This window comes from Mustelus asterias, chromosome 24 (genome assembly GCF_964213995.1).
Source record: "Mustelus asterias chromosome 24, sMusAst1.hap1.1, whole genome shotgun sequence".
NCBI lineage: Eukaryota > Metazoa > Chordata > Chondrichthyes > Carcharhiniformes > Triakidae > Mustelus > Mustelus asterias.
The window spans coordinates 35,311,909-35,331,992 of NC_135824.1; the positions used below are offsets into that span (position 1 = coordinate 35,311,909).

At 48.3% G+C, this 20,084-nt stretch overlaps 1 protein-coding gene across 1 annotated transcript in view; it reads left to right on the forward strand.

Annotated features, from left to right (window-relative positions):
* Positions 1–6,897, forward strand: part of tmc3 (transmembrane channel like 3) — a 99,396-nt gene extending 92,499 nt beyond the window's left edge. Inside the window, exon 22 of the mRNA XM_078241031.1 lies at positions 4,867–6,897. Within this exon, the coding sequence (XP_078097157.1) occupies positions 4,867–5,734 (868 nt within the window). The 3' untranslated portion in view covers positions 5,735–6,897. The remainder of the gene's footprint in view (positions 1–4,866) is intronic.
* The last annotated feature ends 13,187 nt before the right edge of the window (positions 6,898–20,084 follow it).

Consider the following 20,084-nt stretch of genomic DNA (forward strand, 5'->3'; position numbering starts at 1 on the left):
CTCTCACTGTCCCCACCGTGAAGAATATTCAAGGTAAAGTTCACCTTGAGTGGTAGCACAGAGCAGTGGAGAGTGAACCAGCCGCCTGGTTTACATGTGGTCCCTGGTCTTCTCATGAATGGGATTTAAAACCAGCAGTTGGCTGATCGATGCTGTTTCGGTCCCTCTGGAGTTGATTCTCAGGGTTATTGTCTGGACACCAATCTGGAAGGGAGGATGGGCCATTCATTGTGGGACACAAGCAGTTGTCAAACTCCTGATTGTGAGGGCGGGGTTGAGGAGTGGGGGAATGCAATCACTTCCACAGATTTACTGGCCGGGTTGTAAAGGTGAAAGTGACAACGAACCCCACTGCTACCTCAGAATGACAGCAAAGAATGGATATCCCTGTGTGTGCCGGTCAGTAAGTATGTGGCAAGTGGAGCACTATGGCCAGAATTTTACTGGCGCGCCCGCCCCGCTTTAGGGGGCGGGGCGAGACTCGGAGAACGGCATTCTCCATTGGCCTCAGGTGGGATTGTACGAACCTCAGGTGGACATGTCGGTAAAATTCCACCCTATGACTCCCATATCACTCTGGTGTTTAACAAGCAGACTGTACTGAGTTATGACAGACTTTGGTGAACTAAGTGCCTGGCATGGTCGGGCATCTTTACAAACACAACCGGCAATGAGAATTCTTTCCAATACCTCCAGGACGTTCATGTTTCTCTTGGAGTTTGTTTCCAATCCAATGACGTATTCCCTTACCTTGCTGAGAATGCCTTTAAGTTTGGAAGTAGCTTTGTGTTATCATTAGTTTGGAGAGAGCTTTGTTTCATTCGTTTTTGGTGCAGATAATGAAAAAAATACTAAGGTAAGCAGCTACTGCTGAACTGGCAAAGGCTGCAGACAATTCCATTTGGCACATCACAGCCTGTATCAGGTCGTCAATCACCCTCGTTCAGTCAACATCGCTTTCCATTTCCAGGTTAAACACTCACTCCTTCAAGTTAAATTCTCTCTGAATCAAGAAACGCAATTTGCAATAAAAATGATTTCTGAAACTGCGGCAATTTTCCGATAGAGTGAATCGTAGAATCATAGAATCCTATCGTCCTTACGCAGTCTGCAAAATTGGTAACATTCCAGCCAGGGACATAACTGAGAAATTCCTCTCCAACCCATTTAAGCTTCATAATTAGCCTGGAAGACATCTATCCCTGATTAATGGGATAACAGATCCACTTCCCCTTTCCCACTCTCCTCAGTGTCCCAGAAACCTCAGATGTCCCTTCCCTTCCATGACCTCTCTGTTTCCATTTCTGTCCACTAGCATCCATTACAAGTCCACTGATTCCCACAGCTACCTTGACTACAGCTTCTCACAGCCCACTCCCCATAAGGACTCCATCCCATTCTCTCAGTTCCTTCACCTCCATTGCATCTGTTGCGATTATATTATTCTCCAAAGGCTGTGTCTGCCTTCTTGCTTAATCGTGGTTGCCCACCCACTGTGGTTGACAGGGCTCTCAACCGTGTCTGACCCATCTCCTGCTCTCACCCCTTCCCCTCCCTCCCAGAACCAGGATAGGGTCCCCCCCATCCTCACTTTTCACCCCACCAGCTTCCGCATTCAAAGGATCATCCTCTGCCATTCCAGCATGATGCCACCAACAAACACATCTTCCTCTTACTCCCCTTTCAGCATTCCGCAGGGACCATTCCCTCCGGGACACCCTGGTCTATTCCTCCATCACACCCAACACCTCAGCCACTTCCCACAGCACCTTCCAATGCAATTGCAGAAGGTGCAACACCTGTCCCTTTACCTCCTCCCTGCTCACCATCCAAGGAATCTTTTCAGGTAAAATAGTGCTTCACATGCACCTCGTTCAACCTGGTCTATTGTATTCACCGCTCCCAATGCTTCAATTCTATATCGAAGAGACCAAACGCAGACTGGTTGTCCACTTTACAGAACACCTTTGTTCCATCTACAGACCCCAGCCTTCCTTTTGCTGCCATTTAAACTCACCATCCTGCTTTCCTGTCCACATGAGAAACATGAACGTCCTGGAAATGTTGGAAAGAATTCTCATTGCCAGTTGTGTTTGTAAAAATGCCCGACCATGCCAGGCACTTAGTTCACCAAAGTCTGTCATAACTCAGTACAGTCTGCTTGTTAAACACCAGAGTAATATGGGAGTCATAGGGTGGAATTTTACCGACATGTCCGTCTGAGGTTCGTACAATCCCGCCTGAGGCCAAATGAGAATGCCGTTCTCCGAGACTCTATTTACTGTTTGAGGCAATATAGACTCTGTTTACTGTTTGGGGCAGTATAGACTCTGTTTACTGTTTGGGGCATTATAGACTCTGTTTACTGTTTGGGGAAATATAGACTCTGTTTACTGTTTGGGGCAATATAGACTCTGTTTACTGTTTGGGGCATAATAGACTCTGTTTACTGTTTGGGGAAATATAGACTCTGTTTACTGTTTGGGGCAATATAGACTCTGTTTACTGTTTGGGGAAATATAGACTCTGTTTACTGTTTGGGGCAATATAGACTCTGTTTACTGTTTGGGGCATAATAGACTCTGTTTACTGTTTGGGGAAATATAGACTCTGTTTACTGTTTGGGGCAATATAGACTCTGTTTACTGTTTGGGGCATAATAGACTCTGTTTACTGTTTGGGGAAATATAGACTCTGTTTACTGTTTGGGGCAATATAGACTCTGTTTACTGTTTGGGGCATAATAGACTCTGTTTACTGTTTGGGGAAATATAGACTCTGTTTACTGTTTGGGGCATTATAGACTCTGTTTTACTGTTTGAGGCAATATAGACTCTGTTTACTGTTTGAGGCAATATAGACTCTGTTTACTGTTTGGGGCAATATAGACTGTTTACTGTTTGGGGCAGTATAGACTCTGTTTTACTGTTTGGGGCGGTATAGACTCTGTTTACTGTTTGGGGTAGTATAGACTCTGTTTACTGTTTGGGGCAGTATAGACTCTGTTTTACTGTTTGGGGTAGTATAGACTCTGTTTTACTGTTTGGGGCAGTATAGACTCTGTTTACTGTTTGGGGCAATATAGACTCTGTTTTACTGTTTGGGGCAGTATAGACTCTGTTTACTGTTTGGGGTAGTATAGACTCTGTTTACTGTTTGGGGCAGTATAGACTCTGTTTACTGTTTGGGGTAGTATAGACTCTGTTTACTGTTTGGGGCAGTATAGACTCTGTTTTACTGTTTGGGGTAGTATAGACTCTGTTTTACTGTTTGGGGCAGTATAGACTCTGTTTACTGTTTGGGGTAGTATAGACTCTGTTTTACTGTTTGGGGCATTATAGACTCTGTTTACTGTTTGGGGCAATATAGACTGTTTACTGTTTGGGGCTGTATAGACTCTGTTTTACTGTTTGAGGCAATATAGACTCTGTTTACTGTTTGAGGCAATATAGACTGTTTACTGTTTGGGGCAGTATAGACTCTGTTTACTGTTTGAGGCAATATAGACTCTGTTTACTGTTTGGGGCAATATAGACTCTGTTTACTGTTTGGGGCAGTATAGACTCTGTTTACTGTTTGAGGCATTATAGACTCTGTTTACTGTTTGGGGCATTATAGACTCTGTTTACTGTTTGGGGCAATATAGACTGTTTACTGTTTGGGGCAGTATAGACTCTGTTTTACTGTTTGGGGCAGTATAGACTCTGTTTACTGTTTGGGGTAGTATAGACTCTGTTTACTGTTTGGGGCAGTATAGACTCTGTTTTACTGTTTGGGGTAGTATAGACTCTGTTTTACTGTTTGGGGCAGTATAGACTCTGTTTACTGTTTGAGGCAATATAGACTCTGTTTACTGTTTGGGGCAATATAGACTCTGTTTACTGTTTGGGGCAGTATAGACTCTGTTTACTGTTTGAGGCATTATAGACTCTGTTTACTGTTTGGGGCATTATAGACTCTGTTTACTGTTTGGGGCAATATAGACTGTTTACTGTTTGGGGCAGTATAGACTCTGTTTTACTGTTTGGGGCAGTATAGACTCTGTTTACTGTTTGGGGTAGTATAGACTCTGTTTACTGTTTGGGGCAGTATAGACTCTGTTTTACTGTTTGGGGTAGTATAGACTCTGTTTTACTGTTTGGGGCAGTATAGACTCTGTTTACTGTTTGGGGCAATATAGACTCTGTTTACTGTTTGAGGCAATATAGACTCTGTTTACTGTTTGAGGCAGTATAGACTCTGTTTACTGTTTGGGGTAGTATAGACTCTGTTTTACTGTTTGGGGCAGCATAGACTCTGTTTACTGTTTGGGGCAGTATAGACTCTGTTTACTGTTTGGGGCAATATAGACTCTGTTTTACTGTTTGGGGCAGTATAGACTCTGTTTACTGTTTGGGGCAATATAGACTCTGTTTACTGTTTGGGGCAATATGGACTCTATTTACTGTTTGGGGCAATATGGACTCTATTTACTGTTTGGGGCAATATAGACTCTGTTTACTGTTTGGGGCAATATGGACTCTGTTTACTGTTTGGGGCAATATGGACTCTATTTACTGTTTGGGGCAGTATAGACTCTGTTTCCTGTAAATTAGACTCTGTTTGGTATAAAGCCACCAAAGAATTGGCTGATACTGTGCTGCCAATACTCACTCTGTAATTTTAATTTTAAAATTGCCAACTTCTTCCCCTATTGGATACAGGAATTTTACTCAGAAGTCATGCCAGGGAGAACAACCCTGACAAATGGGATTTTATAACTTGCTTTTTTAAAAAGCCGCAGATGTGGAAAGTATTTATTTTCATGATCTCTTGCTGGCTGTGGGTTTATTACTGATGGAATCTTTATTGTTAATCTCTCACTAGGAATCCCGGGGGTTTACAAGGAGCCACAAGTGGGCATTTTAGAGGAAAACTGCCCTCCAGCCGAGGTACCAGATTACCTGAAGATATTCGTCCCGATGCCCCATTTCGGAAATGTGTCCGCCCGTTGCACTACTCGCCCCCTGGAGGGGTCCCACAGATGATCCTGGGCCGCAGGGTGCACACGGCACGCTACATTCTAGTCAATGAGCGAGAACCGAGGAAGAGATTAATGCGCCCGGCCACTCGAGTGCCAAAGCATTACAAGGTGGATGAGTCCAGGGGGGTGGTGGAAATGTTGCCTAGAAACCTGAAAAGGTACGCAGTCCACAGCGCGCACAGAACGAATCCCCAACTACACTTCAGCGAAGAGGAGGAGGAGGATGAGGAGGAGTTAGAGCAAGGTACATTCAGCAGGTCACCCCGCCCGCACTCGCTGTCTGATCTCCACCAGCCAACTCGCTTCTACATCGGGGACAGCAAAGACAGCCGGATATTGATCGGGAAGGACCTGGCCCAGATACAGTATGAGTATGAAGACTCTGAACCCCTGCAGGATCACGTGGGCCCTGGCTCATCACACGCTCAGCGGAACAGCAAAGGGCCGCTACCTGCCACGCAAAGTGGAGGAGCCCACATCAAATGGAAGACAAAGCACAAAACAGACCAGTCGCTGACCGAATCAGACTCTGTATCGATAGCATCCAGCAGTGATCAACAGAACAGCAGCACTGATCAGTACATCCAGGTCATCCACAGTAAGGACAAGTATTTGAAATCTTCCAACGAGAAAATAAGTCGAACCAAGTCGAGAGCAAGCATTGAACTCAATGTGGCAGAGGCAAATGATCTGATATGTTCAAATGTCTAGACCAGTCCCTTCCCACACATACCAGGACAAACATTATCGAATGAGCCATCACATAGAGTAGTTGAGGCGAAGAGCACAGAGCATTTAAGGGGTAGTTAGATGTGTACATGAGGGAGAAAGGAATAGAAGGATATGCAAATTGGGTTAGGGATGGGAGGAGACTGGGAGCACAAAAACTAACATAGGGCTGATAGACTGAATGGCCCATTGCTGCCAATTCTAGGTAAATCTGTAGGAAGTCAGGTGTTCCTCTCATGAGGGGTCATGATCGGTAGGTTCCTGATTCATAAGGGGATCAGGGATTATGGGGAAAAGATAGGAGAATGGGGATGAGAAAAATATCAGCCATGATTGAATGGCAGAGCAGACATGATGGGCCGAGTGGCCTAATTCCACTCCTGTGTCTTATGGTCTTATGGGTGCAGACGCAATGGGCCGAAGGGCCCCTTCTGCACTGTGTGATTCTATGTATAATATAGAAGCTCTGTGATTAGATTCAGATCCTGTTTTTTTTAAATTGGGTATACAATCTTAATCGATCACTTCTAATTCAAGGGCTGTTTTCAAAACCGAAATTGTTTTTTTTGTCGGATTCAGGCATGAAGGGATTATGGATCCAAGGACTCGAAACGTTGGCTCTGTTCTCTCTCCACAGATGCTGTCAGTCTTGCTGAGGTTTTCCAGCATTTTCTGTTTTTGATGCAGCAATGACTTAGTACTTGAATGATGGAGAAAGCTCAAAGGGCGGGATAGCCTCCTCCTGCTCCTAATTTTTATGTTGCCATGATAGGAAGGTAGGTGACCACAGGAGGTAGGATTTAAGGCAGGAAGCAGAGGGAGACGGTTTTGGGCAGGGAATTCCAGATTTATCTCCCATCAGTGGCGAAAGGAGGTGAATTGCAACTTCAGGCCTGTGAGTATCATTTTTATTTTGTGCTTTTTAAATTCAAACATGAACTAGGCCACGTATCAGGAGCTGATTTTACAGCGTGGCGGTTGTAAAGTGAATGGAAATGTCCCGTGAAACTACTCAATCTTTCTCCCTTCAAATCAAATGTTTCTGTAACTCTCACAGTGCGTATTCACGGACCATCTACTTTACTGCATGTTTGCAGCCTTCAGTCTGAATGTAAGACTCATATTTTGTGTTGCTAAGACCCTGAAATACTGATAAATATTCATTAAAAAGAGCACCTTAAAAATTGGACATGTCATCTCTTGTTGCTTGAACAGTACCAGAGTGGTACAATGCTGTCTGTCTCCATCCCATAAAGTGACATCAACTAATTTACATATTTAGATATCTATATATTTACATATTTAGATAGATATATTAGATATTTATATAGTGCTTGACACATTGAGAGAGTGCGGGGAGCTGGGTTACAGGGAAACAGCTGCTGTCACTCGGACTAGGGAGAATGGGCAGCTTGACACACAGAGTATCAGACACCAACCAGGAGGAGGTGTTACGACAAAGAACAGCCTTGTTTTTAACACGTCTGCCTCAGCGCCAGGCGGTTGTTCGTTCAACTCCCAGCAGGGAGTGGTGGTGCAGTGGTAATGTCACTGGGCTAGTAATATAAAGGCCCGGACAATGTTAGGGGCAGCACGGTGCCACAGTGGTTAGCACTGCTGCCTCACAGCGCCAGGCACCTGGGTTCAATTCCAGCCTTAGGTCACTGTCTGTGTGGAGTTTGCACGTTCTCCCCATGTCTATGTGGGTTTCCTCCAGGTGCTCCGGTTTCCTCCCCCCACTCCAAAGATGTTAGGTAGGTTAGGTAGATTTGCCATGCTAAATTGCCCCTTAGTGACCAAGGATGTGTAAATTGGATGCATTAGCCATGGTAAATGTGTGGGGTTACGGGCACAGTTCAGGGGAGAGTCATAAAGGTTTACAGCATGGAAACAAGCCCTCTGGCCCAACCTGTCCATTCTGCCCAGTTTTTACCACTAAGCAATTCCCAATTGCCCGCATTTGGCCAATATCCATCTATACCCATTTTACACATGTAAATGTTTAAATGCTTTTTAAAAGACAAAATTTCCTCTACTACTACCTCTGGCAGCTTGTTCCTGACACTCACCACCCTCTGTGTGAAAAAGTTGCCCCTCTGGACCCTTTTGTATCTCTCCCCTCTCACCTTAAACCTGTGCCCTCTAGTTTTAGACACGCCTACCTTTGGGAAAAGATATTGACTAGCTAGCTGATCTGTGCCCCTTATTATTTTATAGACCTCTATAAGATCACCCCTAAGCCTGCTACGCTCCAGGGAAAAAAGTCCCAGTCTATCCAGCCTCAGAGGGCCTGGGTAAGGTACTCTGTCAGAGAGTCAGTGCAGATTCGATGGGCCGAATGGCTCTTCTGCACTGTAGGGATTCAACGAATCTTCTTCCGTGAATCTGCTCGAGACTTGAGCAGAAACGCTCGGCTGACACTGCAATTTGGATCGGAAGAATGTGCAGTTTACCTTGCCTCACAGTTTGGGGGCTGCACAATTAGTTTAAAAGTTTAACTCACTCACTCCAATGGCTGATTATTTACCTTTGATGCTGTTAGACCTGGAATAAAAGTACTTTAACTAGGCTTCTTTTAATCAACTCAGAATGATTGATTTATTATAAAACAAAACTTCCTTTTTTAAAACAAGTTGCAAGAACTGGTGCACACAAAATGGTACTCCAGAAGTATAACATAGAACATAGAAAAGCTACAACACAAACAGGCCCTTCGGCCCACAAGTTGCGCCGAACATGTCCCTGCCTACTGGGCTTACCTATAACCTTCTATCTTACTAACTTCCATGAACTTATCCAAAAGTCTCTTAAAAGACCCTATCGAATCCCCCTCCACCACCACTACTGGCAGCCGATTCCACACACCCGCCACCCTCTGAGTGAAAAACTTACCTGTAACATCTCCTCTGTACCTACACCCCAGCACCCTAAACCTGTGACCTCTTGTGGCAACCATTCCAGCCTTGGGTAAAAGCCTCTGAGAATCCACTCTATCAATACCTCCCAACATCTTATACACCTCTATCAGGTCACCTCACATCCTTCGCCTCTCCAGGGAGAAAAGACCTAGCTCTCTCAACCTATCCTCATAAGGCATGCCATCTAATCCAGGCAACATCCTTGAAAATCTCCTCTGCACCCTTTCTATGGCTTCCACATCCTTTCTGTAATGAGAACTGGGCACAGTACTCCAGAACTATAATATAACTATCTACTCATTTTTTAAAAATACCCCAGCACCCACCTGGACAAAGGACAAACAGATAGGGTCTCTACAGAGATGGCCTTTAGAGGATAGGCTTTATAAAATAAAAGATAACGTTTGCAGGATTTTGATGCTGCCAATCTGGACCTCCCTTGTGTGAAGACAGTAGATATTCACACCAATGGAGCTTCAGCGTGTAAGAGAATACAGAGTGTGAGGGAAGACTTCCTTCTCAGTTAATTCTACTAGCCTTTACCAGTTACACTCCAATTAATTAAAGTGATTGCAGTTCAAAACAAATGCCCATCGAGTACCATGCTGGTCAGGTGACTTCTTGGGAAAAGGTCAGCTTGTTCCCAGTTCAAAGGTGAACCTGTGACCCTTCTTTAAAAAAACTTCCAGTTCAGCATCCACGTGTCCAGATAATGTAATGTCTGTTCATATTTTCATACAAAGATATAGGCCGGAATTCTCCAATGTTGTTCATGCTGCGTCACCGCTTCCAGCGAGAACGGAGAATTTGGCGGTCAGCCAACTCTCCATTCACAGGAACAGGACTGGAGAATCCCAGCTGCAGGCGAAGTCAGAGAATCCTGGCTATAGTTTTGAAAGATGATCTTCCCAACACTGCAGGACTGAGGGAGTGCTGTGTGGTAAACCACTGTTAACTTATTGCCTGTGTGTGTGACATGCCTGGGCATGCCCCTGCCGGCCCTGCCTGAGACTCCTCCCCCCCTGGTCCAGGTATAAAGGTGACTCCCAACCCCCCTGCCTCAGTCGCCGGACCAGTTCATCGGCATGGGTGTGCTCCAAGTCTTTTGCGAATAAAAGCCTATTTGTTCTTGCACACAAACTAGTCTTTGCTTGATTGATAGTGCATCAATTTTATTCGCGCAAACGTTTTGGGATGGAGCAGATACTAAAACCCAATAGACTTGAATTAGATCCTCAAGCCGTAGGAGCCTCTAACAGCTTCGATCACTGGCTGCGATGTTTCGAAACTTTCCTCACCGCCTCCGCCTCCGTCGTCCGGACCGAAACCGACAAGCTACACGTGCTCCACACCCGGGTAAGCGATCAGGTATTCTCGATGATTAGAGATGCTGAAATTAATGAGGATGCGATCGAACTTTTAAAAGGCCAGTACAACAAACAGAGTAATGTAATCTACGCCAGACATCTTCTGGCTACTCGCAGACAACAGCCAGGAGAATCGGGCGACCAATTCCTGCGTGCGTTGCGAGCACTTGGCAGGGCCTGCAACGGCAAGGCCGTAACAGCCACCCAAAACACTGAGGACTTAATCAGAGATGCCTATGTCACGGGTATCAGGTCAAACTGTATCCGACAACAACTGCTGGAACAGGGTGGGCTGGATCTACAAAAGACTGTGGCGCTTGCCGACTCGTTAGAGGTGGCCTTCCGTAATCTCGAGGCCTACACCCCCGACCACGGGGGCGCATCGTGGACACCGCGGTCGCCGCCACCTCTGTACTCGGGAGGGCCGCAGGCCTACGCCACGACACGTCCCACCAATGACCCGACCGCTGCGGCAGTCTCCGGAGGCCCGAAGTGCTACTTCTGCGGCCTGGGGAAGCACCTCCGAAAACGCTGCCCGGCGAAGGATGCGATCTGCTCCGGGTGTGGAAAGAAGGGCCATTACGCGAAGGTATGCAGGGTAAAGTCGACCTTCAAGCCCAGTAGCGCCGCATGCGACCCACGGGGGCCACCATCTTGGACGCTGGTAGCTGCGTGTGAGCCGTGCGGGCCGCCATCTTGGACGCCTTCAGCCACGTGTGAGCCGTGCGGGCCGCCATCTTGGAGGCCTTCTGCCGCGTCGCAAAATCCAACGGTGGCTTCGGTTACGCTGGACCAATCCAGGCCTCACCATCTTGCCAGGTCCATGATGGACATCGAGGTAAACGGTTGCACTACAAACTGTTTATTTGACTGTGGGAGTACAGAGAGCTTTATTCACCCTAACACAGTGAGTCGCTACGCCCTTTCAGTACTGCCAGTGAAGCAAACGATCTCCATGGCTTCAAAGTCCCACTCAGTGGATGTCCTCGGGTACTGCGTGGCGATCCTGACTGTACGGGGCACAGTGTACAAAAACTTCAGGCTCCTCGTGCTGCCACAACTCTGTGCTGCTGTACTCCTGGGGCTAGATTTCCTGTGTCACCTTAAGAGCGTCACCACGGAGTATAATGGGCCTTTTCCCCCGCTCTCTGTTTGCAATCACCAGTTCTTAGATCGCCCACTGCGCACCACCTGCAGCCTCTCGACCCTTAAAGTCGCCCCTCCCTCACTGTTTGAAAATCTCACCCCTGACTGCAAGCCCATCGCCACCAAGAGCAGACGGTACAGTGCCGGAGACAGAGTTTCTATCAGGTCCGAAGTACAACGGCTCCTAGGGGAGGGGATCATCGAGGCCAGTACCAACCCCTGGAGAGCCCAAGTAGTAGTTGTTAAGACTGGGGAGAAACATCGCATGGTCATTGACTACAGTCAGACCATTAACCGCTACACGCAGCTGGGCGCGTACCCTCTTCCCCGCATATCTGACATGGTTAATCAGATTGCGCAATATCGGGTGTTCTCCACCATCGACTTAAAATCTGCATACCACCAGCTCGCTATCCGCCCGGAAGACCGCCAATATACTGCCTTCGAGGCGGATGGCTGCCTCTATCACTTCCTTAGGGTCCCCTTCGGCGTCACCAACAGGGTCTCGGTTTTCCAGCGTGAGATGGACAGAATGGTGGACCAGAACGGGCTGTGGGCCACCTTCCCGTACCTGCATAACGTCACCATCTGCGGCCATGATCAGCAGGACCACGACGCCAACCTCCACAAATTCCTCCACACCGCCACACTCCTAAATCTGACCTATAATAAGGAGAAGTGCGTATTCCGCACACGCCGACTCGCCATCCTTGGTTGTGTTGTGGAAAACGGGGTCATCGGTCCCGATCCCGACCGCATGCGTCTCCTCCTGGAACTCCCCCTCCCCACCAGCCTCTAAGCACTGAGGAGATGCCTGGGCTTCTTCTCATATTACGCCCAGTGGGTCCCCAATTATGCGGATAAAGCCCGTCCACTCATCAAATCCACCTCTTTTCCCCTGACGGCAGAGGCCCGCCTGGCCTTCGACCGCATCAAAGCAGACATCGCGGAGGCCACGATGCACGCTGTAGACGAATCCATCCCATTCCAGGTGGAGAGCGATGCATCTGACTTCGCCCTAGCCGCCACCCTTAACCAGGCGGGCAGACCCGTGGCCTTCTTCTCACGAACCCTCCAAGGCCCTGAAATTCGACACTCCTCTGTCGAGAAGGAGGCCCAAGCCATAGTGGAAGCTGTACGGCACTGGCGCCACTACTTAGCTGGTAAACGATTCAACCTACTCACGGACCAACGGTCAGTTGCATTCATGTTTAACAACATGCAGCGGGGCAAGATCAAAAATGATAAAATATTGAGGTGGAGAATCGAGCTTTCCACCTACAATTATGACATCTTATACCGGCCCGGGAAGCTCAATGAGCCCCCGGACGCCCTGTCCCGGGGAATATGTGTCAGCGCACAAATAGACCAATTGCAGACTCTCCACAACGACCTCTGCCACCCGGGGGTCACCAGGTTTTTTCACTTCATTAAAGCCTGTAACCTGCCCTACTCCATTGAGGAAGTCAGGTCTATAACCAGACACTGCCAGGTCTGCGCAGAGTGCAAGCCGCACTTCTATCGGCCAGACAGAGCACACCTCATAAAGGCCACCTGCCCTTTCGAACGCCTAAGCGTCGACTTCAAAGGCCCCCTCCCCTCTTCTGACCGCAACATATACTTCCTCAACGTCATTGATGAATATTCACGTTTCCCCTTCACTATTCCCTGCCCAGATATGACCTCAGCCACGGTCGTCAGGGCCCTGCATAGCCTCTTCACCCTGTTCGGTTTCCCTAGCTATATCCATAGCGACCGGGGATCCTCCTTTATGAGTGATGAGCTGCGACAGTACCTGCTCTCCAAAGGCATAGCCTCGAGTACGACCACCAGCTACAACCCCAGGGGGAACGAACTGGTAGAGTGGGAGAACGCGACAGTCTGGAAGGCCATTTTACTAGCTCTGAGGTCTAAAGGTCTTCCAGTCACCCGCTGGCAAGAGGTCCTCCCTGATGCACTACACTCGATTAGATCACTCCTTTGCACAGCTACCAATGCTACCCCTCACGAAAGGATGTTTGTTTTCCCCAGGAAGTCCTCCTCGGGAACCTCACTACCGTCGTGGCTGATGTCCCCAGGCCCTGTCCTGCTCCGGAAGCACGTGAGGACCCATAAGTCGGACCCCCTGGTCAAAAGGGTCTAGCTCCTCCACGCCAACCCCCAATACGCCGATGTGGCATACCACGACGGGCGGGAGGACACGGTCTCTATTCGAGACCTGGCACCTGCAGGTGCCCCAGGGACCATGACGACCCACAACCCCACACCCCCAACCCCCGTATACAGCATGTCTGAGCCCCAGGAGTCACCACCACGCACCCGACAATCGGAAGGGACTACAGACGACTCGAGCGACTGCGGCCTGGCGCCTGAACCAACACCGCGGCCACCGGAACCGACACCACAACCGGCACTACGGCGGTCGCAGCGGCAGATCAAGCCCCCAGAGAGACTGAATTTGTAAATTTGTAATTCTGTAAATATCGCTCCACCCACCTCACCCCCGCTGGACTCTTTAAAAGCAGGGGGTGAATGTGGTAAACCACTGTTAAGCCTTTTGCTTGTGTGTGTGTGTGACATGCCTGAGCATGCCCCTGCCTGAGACTCCTCCCCCCCCGGTCCAGGTATAAAGGTGACTGCTCCCCACCCCCTGCCTCAGTCGCCGGACCAGTTTATCAGCATGGGTGTGCTCCAAGTCTTTTGCGAATAAAAGCCTATTTGTTCTTGCATACAAACTAGTCTTTGCTTGATTGATAGTGCATCATGCTGTACTGCTAGAGATGCCATGTGTCGCAATCCTGTGGGGGAACCACAAACCAAAATAAGGACATAAGCTGTATGTCCTTCCCCACATACAAGCTTCCTGAAATTTCTGAAACAGTACGCAATAACCGGCCAGAATATAAGCTAAAGTTTATTTATTAGTGTCACAAGTAGGCTGACATTAACACTGCAATGAAGTTGCTGTGAAAATCCCCACACGTTGCCACACTCCTACGCCTGCCCCGGTACACTGAGGGAGAATTTAGCATGGCTAACGCACCTAAACCAGCACGTCTTTCGGACTGTGGGAGGAAACCGGAGCACCCGGAGGAAACCCACGCAGACACGGGTAGAATGTGCAAACCCCCTGGGAATTGAACCCGGGTCCCTTGCACTGTGAGACAGCAGTGCTAACCACTGTGCCAATATGCCGCCCCTAATTTCTGCCAAATTAATTAGGCCCTAAGCTCCCAAATGACTAAACTTAACCATTGCAACAAATTTGATTCAACAGACCATTGCTTCAAAATTGGCTTTTACTTTCCATCTTAAGAAAGATTAAATGTTAAAAATAATGGCAACAATTTAATAACGATATCATATTAGATTGCCAGACAGACTTCTTCGCTCATTCCGAATGATTGTATAGGGACAGATTCCATCGACTAGCTGCTCCTGTTCTGCTCATTATCTTCCATAAGTTCAGTTGAAGCGGGGAAAATCCTTTGGTCTGGTGGTAGCATTCACACCCTGGGAGGCAGGGGGAGTGGTAAAGTCATGGGGAGCAGCATCGGGTCAGTTCACCAGTGAAGCCCTGCTTCTGAGGGCATTTTCCCAGCCATGCAACTCAATGCAACTTGCCTGCCAATTTTTTAGGCAAATCAAATAAACTAAATCAAATAAACTGAGGGACAAAGTGAAAGGGGCAACCCCTTAAAGGGGAGGACTGCCCAAAACAAAAAACAAAGCGTAAAGGAAACTTAAAACACCAAATAAAAATGCAATTAAAGGGGTCAATCATAGAACCCATACAGTGTAGAAGGAGGCTCTTTGGCCCATCGAGTCTGCACCGACCATAATCCCGCCCAGACCTTATTCCCACACCCCACATATTTACCCTGCTAGTCCCCCTGATATTAAGGGAGAATTTAGCATGGCCAATCCACCTAACCCGCAATCTTTGGACTGTGGGAGGAAACTGGAGCACCTGGAGGAACCCCACGCAGACACGGGGAGAATGTGCAAACGCCACACAGACAGTGACCTGAGGCTGGAATTGAACCTGGGTCCCTGGCGTTGTGAGGCAGCAGTGCTAACCACTGTGCCACCATGCTGCCCTGGTCCCTGCAGGGCCTAGCAAGCACGGAAGGCCTCATTGGGACCCGTGGATACCGCATGTTCCCTCTCCAGGGACACCCAGCCGTGAATGTAGGCGCGGGCAGACAGTCGGGTCGGACGACCCCCTCGGTTGCCCACTGCCTGGACCTGTTAATGGTGAGTTTGGCCAGGCCCAGGAGCAGGTTCACGAGGAGGTCCTCCTTCCCCCCCACTTCTGCATCACGTGCTTATAGATCAGGAGCATGAAGGGCAAACAGAACATTAATAGAAGGTTTTTCAGAGAATGGGAAAGAGAGTGCAGAAGAAGACAATTAACCTATACATGGTCCCCGTGCAGCTTGCCTGCCTGCACTAAGGAAATGGGCATCCAATTCAAGTAATCAAATGCCCAATCTGGGCTCAATCTAAGGGGCCATCACTATTGTCCACCACCCACCCCCTCACCATGTGGGGAAACAGTCAACGCAATGGAGGTGGAGGCTCAGTGCCCCAAAGAGGAGACCACGAGCAGAAAATGTCGTCCCCGCTGCCTCAGCGATCCCCCTGGAATGGTTTCCCTGCCAATACTCAGCCCCCACCCTTCCCTGCACTTGTTTTCCAACTGACCTGGTCCAGCTCACCAGCTCTCCTGCTTGCCTCAGCAGCAACTGCCTCTCCTGATGGGACTGCTGGGGTTTCAGTATGGCTGGCCCTCTGAATAAATGGCAGGGCGGTCAATCAGGTGCCCACCTTCGGTAAAATTGCCCAGCAGGTCTCGTTGGCAGCGAATGCGAGCTTGAGACCCGGCTTTTCACCCTGATATCAGGGTGCCAATTCTCATGATAAAATTCACCTCTTGGTTTCTAGACACTGGTCTGACATCAAAGAACAAAGAACAAAGAACGATACAGCACAGGAAGAGGCCCTTCGGCCCTCCAAGCCTGCGCTGCTCATGTGCCCAACTAGACCATTCGTTTGTATCCCTCTATTCCCAGTCTGTTCATGTGGCTATCTAGATAAGTCTTAAACGATCGCAGCGTGTCCGCCTCAATCACCTTGCTTGGCAGTGCATTCCAGGCCCCCACCACCCTCTGTGTAAAATACGTCCAACTGACATCTGTGTTGAACCTTGCCCCCCCTCACCTTGAACCTGTGACCCCTTGTGTTCGTCACCTCTGACCTGGGAAAAAACTTCCCACTGTTCACCCTATCTATGCCCTTCATAATTTTATACACCTCTATTAGGTCGCCCCTCATCCTCCGTCTTTCCAGGGAGAACATCCCCAGTTTACCCAATCTCTCCTCATAGCTGAGACCCTCCATACCAGGCAACATCCTGGTAAACCTTTTCTGTACTCTCTCCAAAGCCTCCACGTCCTTCTGGTAGTGTGGCGACCAGAACTGGATGCAGTATTCCAAATGTGGCCTAACCAATGTTCTATACAGCCGCAACATCATATGCCAACTTTTATATTCTATGCCCCGTCCAATAAAGGCAAGCATGCCATATGCCTTCTTCACCACCCTCTCCACCTGTGCTGCCACCTTTAAGGATCTGTGGACTTGTACACCCAGGTCCCTCTGTGTGTCTATACTCCTGATGGTTCTGCCATTTATTGTATAGCTCCCCCTTACATTAGATCTACCAAAATGCATCACTTCGCATTTATCTGGATTAAATTCCATCTGCCATTTCTCCGCCCAATGTTCCAGCCTATCGATATCCTGCTGTATTCTCTGACAATGTTCATCACTATCCGCAACTCCAGCAATCTTTGTGTCGTCCGCAAACTTACTGATCACACTAGCTACATCTTTCTCCAAATCATTTATATATATCGCAAACAGCAGAGGTCCCAGTACAGAGCCCTGCGGAACACCACTAGTCACAGACCTCCAACCGGAAAAAGACCCCTCCACTGTTACCCTCTGTCTTCTATGGCTAAGCCAGTTCTCCACCCATCTAGCTCGCTCACCTTTTATCCCGTGAGATTTAACCTTTTGCACCAGCCTGCCATGAGGGACCTTGTCAAACGCTTTACTAAAATCCACATAGACGACATCCACGGCCCTTCCCTCGTCAATCGTTTTTGTCACCTCCTCAAAAAACTCAACCAAATTTGTGACGCATGACCTCCCTCGTACAAAACCAGGCTGTCTATCGCTAATGAGGTTATTCAGTTCTAAATGCGCATATATCCTGTCTCTAAGAATCTTCTCCAACAATTTCCCTACCACGGACGTCAAGCTCACTGGCCTATAATTACCTGGGTTATCCTTGCTACCCTTCTTAAATAATGGGACCACATTTGCTATCCTCCAATCCTCTGGGACCTCACCTAGCGAAGAGACAAAGATTTCTGTTAGAGGCCCAGCAATTTCATCTCTTGCCTCCCTGAGGAGTCTAGGATAGATGCCATCTGGCCCTGGTTATTTGTCTGTCTTAATGTTTCCTCATGTTTCCAGTGTGATCCTCATGTCCAAACAGGGTGACCAGTGGCTCAGGGCTAGCAGTCCCATCTCAGAGGGTAAAAGGTTCTACCTCATCAGAAACACCCACAAACTGAGACCAGACACTGGATCTGAATACTGGGGTACTTGTGTCTGATAGAAGTGGGTAGGCAAGTGCCGCTCCCCCCACCCTGCCCTCCCCCTCCCCCCTCCCTCAACACTGCCACTCCACACACATTTGGAATGGTATCCTATAACAACAAGAAACTTGCCAAATGTAAAGGTAATGGCCGACTAACTTGTTTATTCTTTGATGACTTGAACGTTCGTACAGCTTGTTCTGCTAACTCATTGGAAGCTGGGTGGTAAGGTGGTGATCTAACTTGGCGAATATCCTTAGCTTTATTTATTCCTCACCTTTAAGTGCGAGATCACCCTGTGATTTTACCTTGGTTTAATTACCAAGTGGAGGCCTTGTGGTGCAGTGGGTAGTGTCCCTACCTCTGAGCCAGAAGTTCCAGGTTCGAGTCCCACCCCAGGATCTGACGGCCAAGGAAGGTGCGTTCATAACGCGGTCAAACAGGTTGAGTGTCACCCTGCAAAATCCTTCCAAACACGTCAGTGGCTGGCGGTGAGAGCGGGAGAGACTTCTGGTCAGCCACGCTTCACGTGGAACGGTGCCCCTCAAGATATGAGCCCGAGCAACAGATGAGCGACCTGTTCTGGGAATTACTAGCAATGGAAACATATGAAAGTCTGCCTTAGTGCATGACTAGGGGCGGGAAGAGAATTGGAATCAATTACCAAATGCCAAATGCCAAAATATTAATTGCATTCTCGAGTGGGGATAGCTGTATAATTTGAATCATATTATTCCTTCCCACAGGCCCGATAACAAACTCAGTCATTACAATATACAGTGAGCATGACCCAAACACTTATTTGTAACAAGCACTACACAAATAGGCACACTCTCCAGCACTCAGCACTGCAAAGGGAATTGATACAAAAATACTCCACATAAAAAATCTACCAGGTTCTGTTATTGCAGTCGATCTAAAAATCCATATTCGGTAAATTTCTTCCACATAAAACTATAACCGTACAAAATCACAGCAGAGACAGCAGAATTCCAATTTACCTCAATTTATATTTAATTTTCTAACTTTTAAAAATTAATTTACAGGATGTGGATGTCGCTGGCTGGACCAGCATTTATTGCCCATTCCTAATTGCCCTTGAGTAGGTGGTGGTGAGCTCCCTTCTTGAACCGCTGCGGTCCATGTGGTGTAGGTACACCCACCGTGCTGTTAGGGAGGGAGTTCCAGGATTTTGACCCAGCTACAGTGAAAGAACGGCGATATGTTTCCAAGTCAGGATGGCGAGTGATTTGGAGGGTAACTTGCAGGTGATGGTGTTCCCAGAGATCTGCTGCTCTTGTCTTAGATCATGGTAGTCGTGGGTTTGGAAGGTGCTGTCCAAGGAGCCTTGGTGAGTTCCTGCAGTGCATCTTGAAGATGGTACACACCGCTGCCACTGCTTGTCGGTGGTGGAGAGAGTGAACGTTTGTGGATGGGGTGCCAATCAAGTGGGGCTGCTTTATCCTGAATGGTGTCAAGCTTCTTGAGTGTTGTTGGAGCTGCACTCATCCAGGCAAGTGGAGAGGCAGGAAGGGAATGGGTGATCACCAGGTAAAATAAGAGGAGTAGCAGCCAGTGCAGGAATCTCCTGTGGCCATTCCATGCAAAATAGATATACTGGCCAGAAATTTCCCATCCCACCTGCCACGGGAATCGTAGTGGGCAGGACAGAAAATGCGGCGGACCGTTCAAAGGTCCATTGAGCTTGGATGAGAATTTCTGGTCTTGGGGCACATACACCTGGAAAATCTCATCCCCCAATTTGGATACAGTAGAGGGGCATGCATGCGGGGTCAGGATCTGACACATTTCCTGCTTGGGGAAGATCTGTGGGTTGGGAATGCAGTGGGAATTTTGAAATTGTGACCCTCATTTCACCAAACCTCAGCCATTTCTGGACATATAGAGATGAGGAAAATACAGACCAACATTTCAATCATCATTTTCCTCAATTCATCAAGTTTGTTTCCCTCATGTTTCCTGAGGACCTCATTGCAACTTCCCGGTCACATCCACTGGGGCGGCGAGATGGCACAGTGGTTAGCACTGCTGCCTCACAGGGCCAGGGACCTGAGTTCGATTCCCAGCTCGGGTCACTGCCTGTGCGGAGTCTGCACGTTCTCCCCGTGTCTGCGCGGATTTCCTCCGGGTGCTCCAGTTTCCTCCCGCAGTCCAAACGATGTGCTGGTTAGGTTGATTGGCCACGCTAAATTCTCCCTCGGTGTACCTG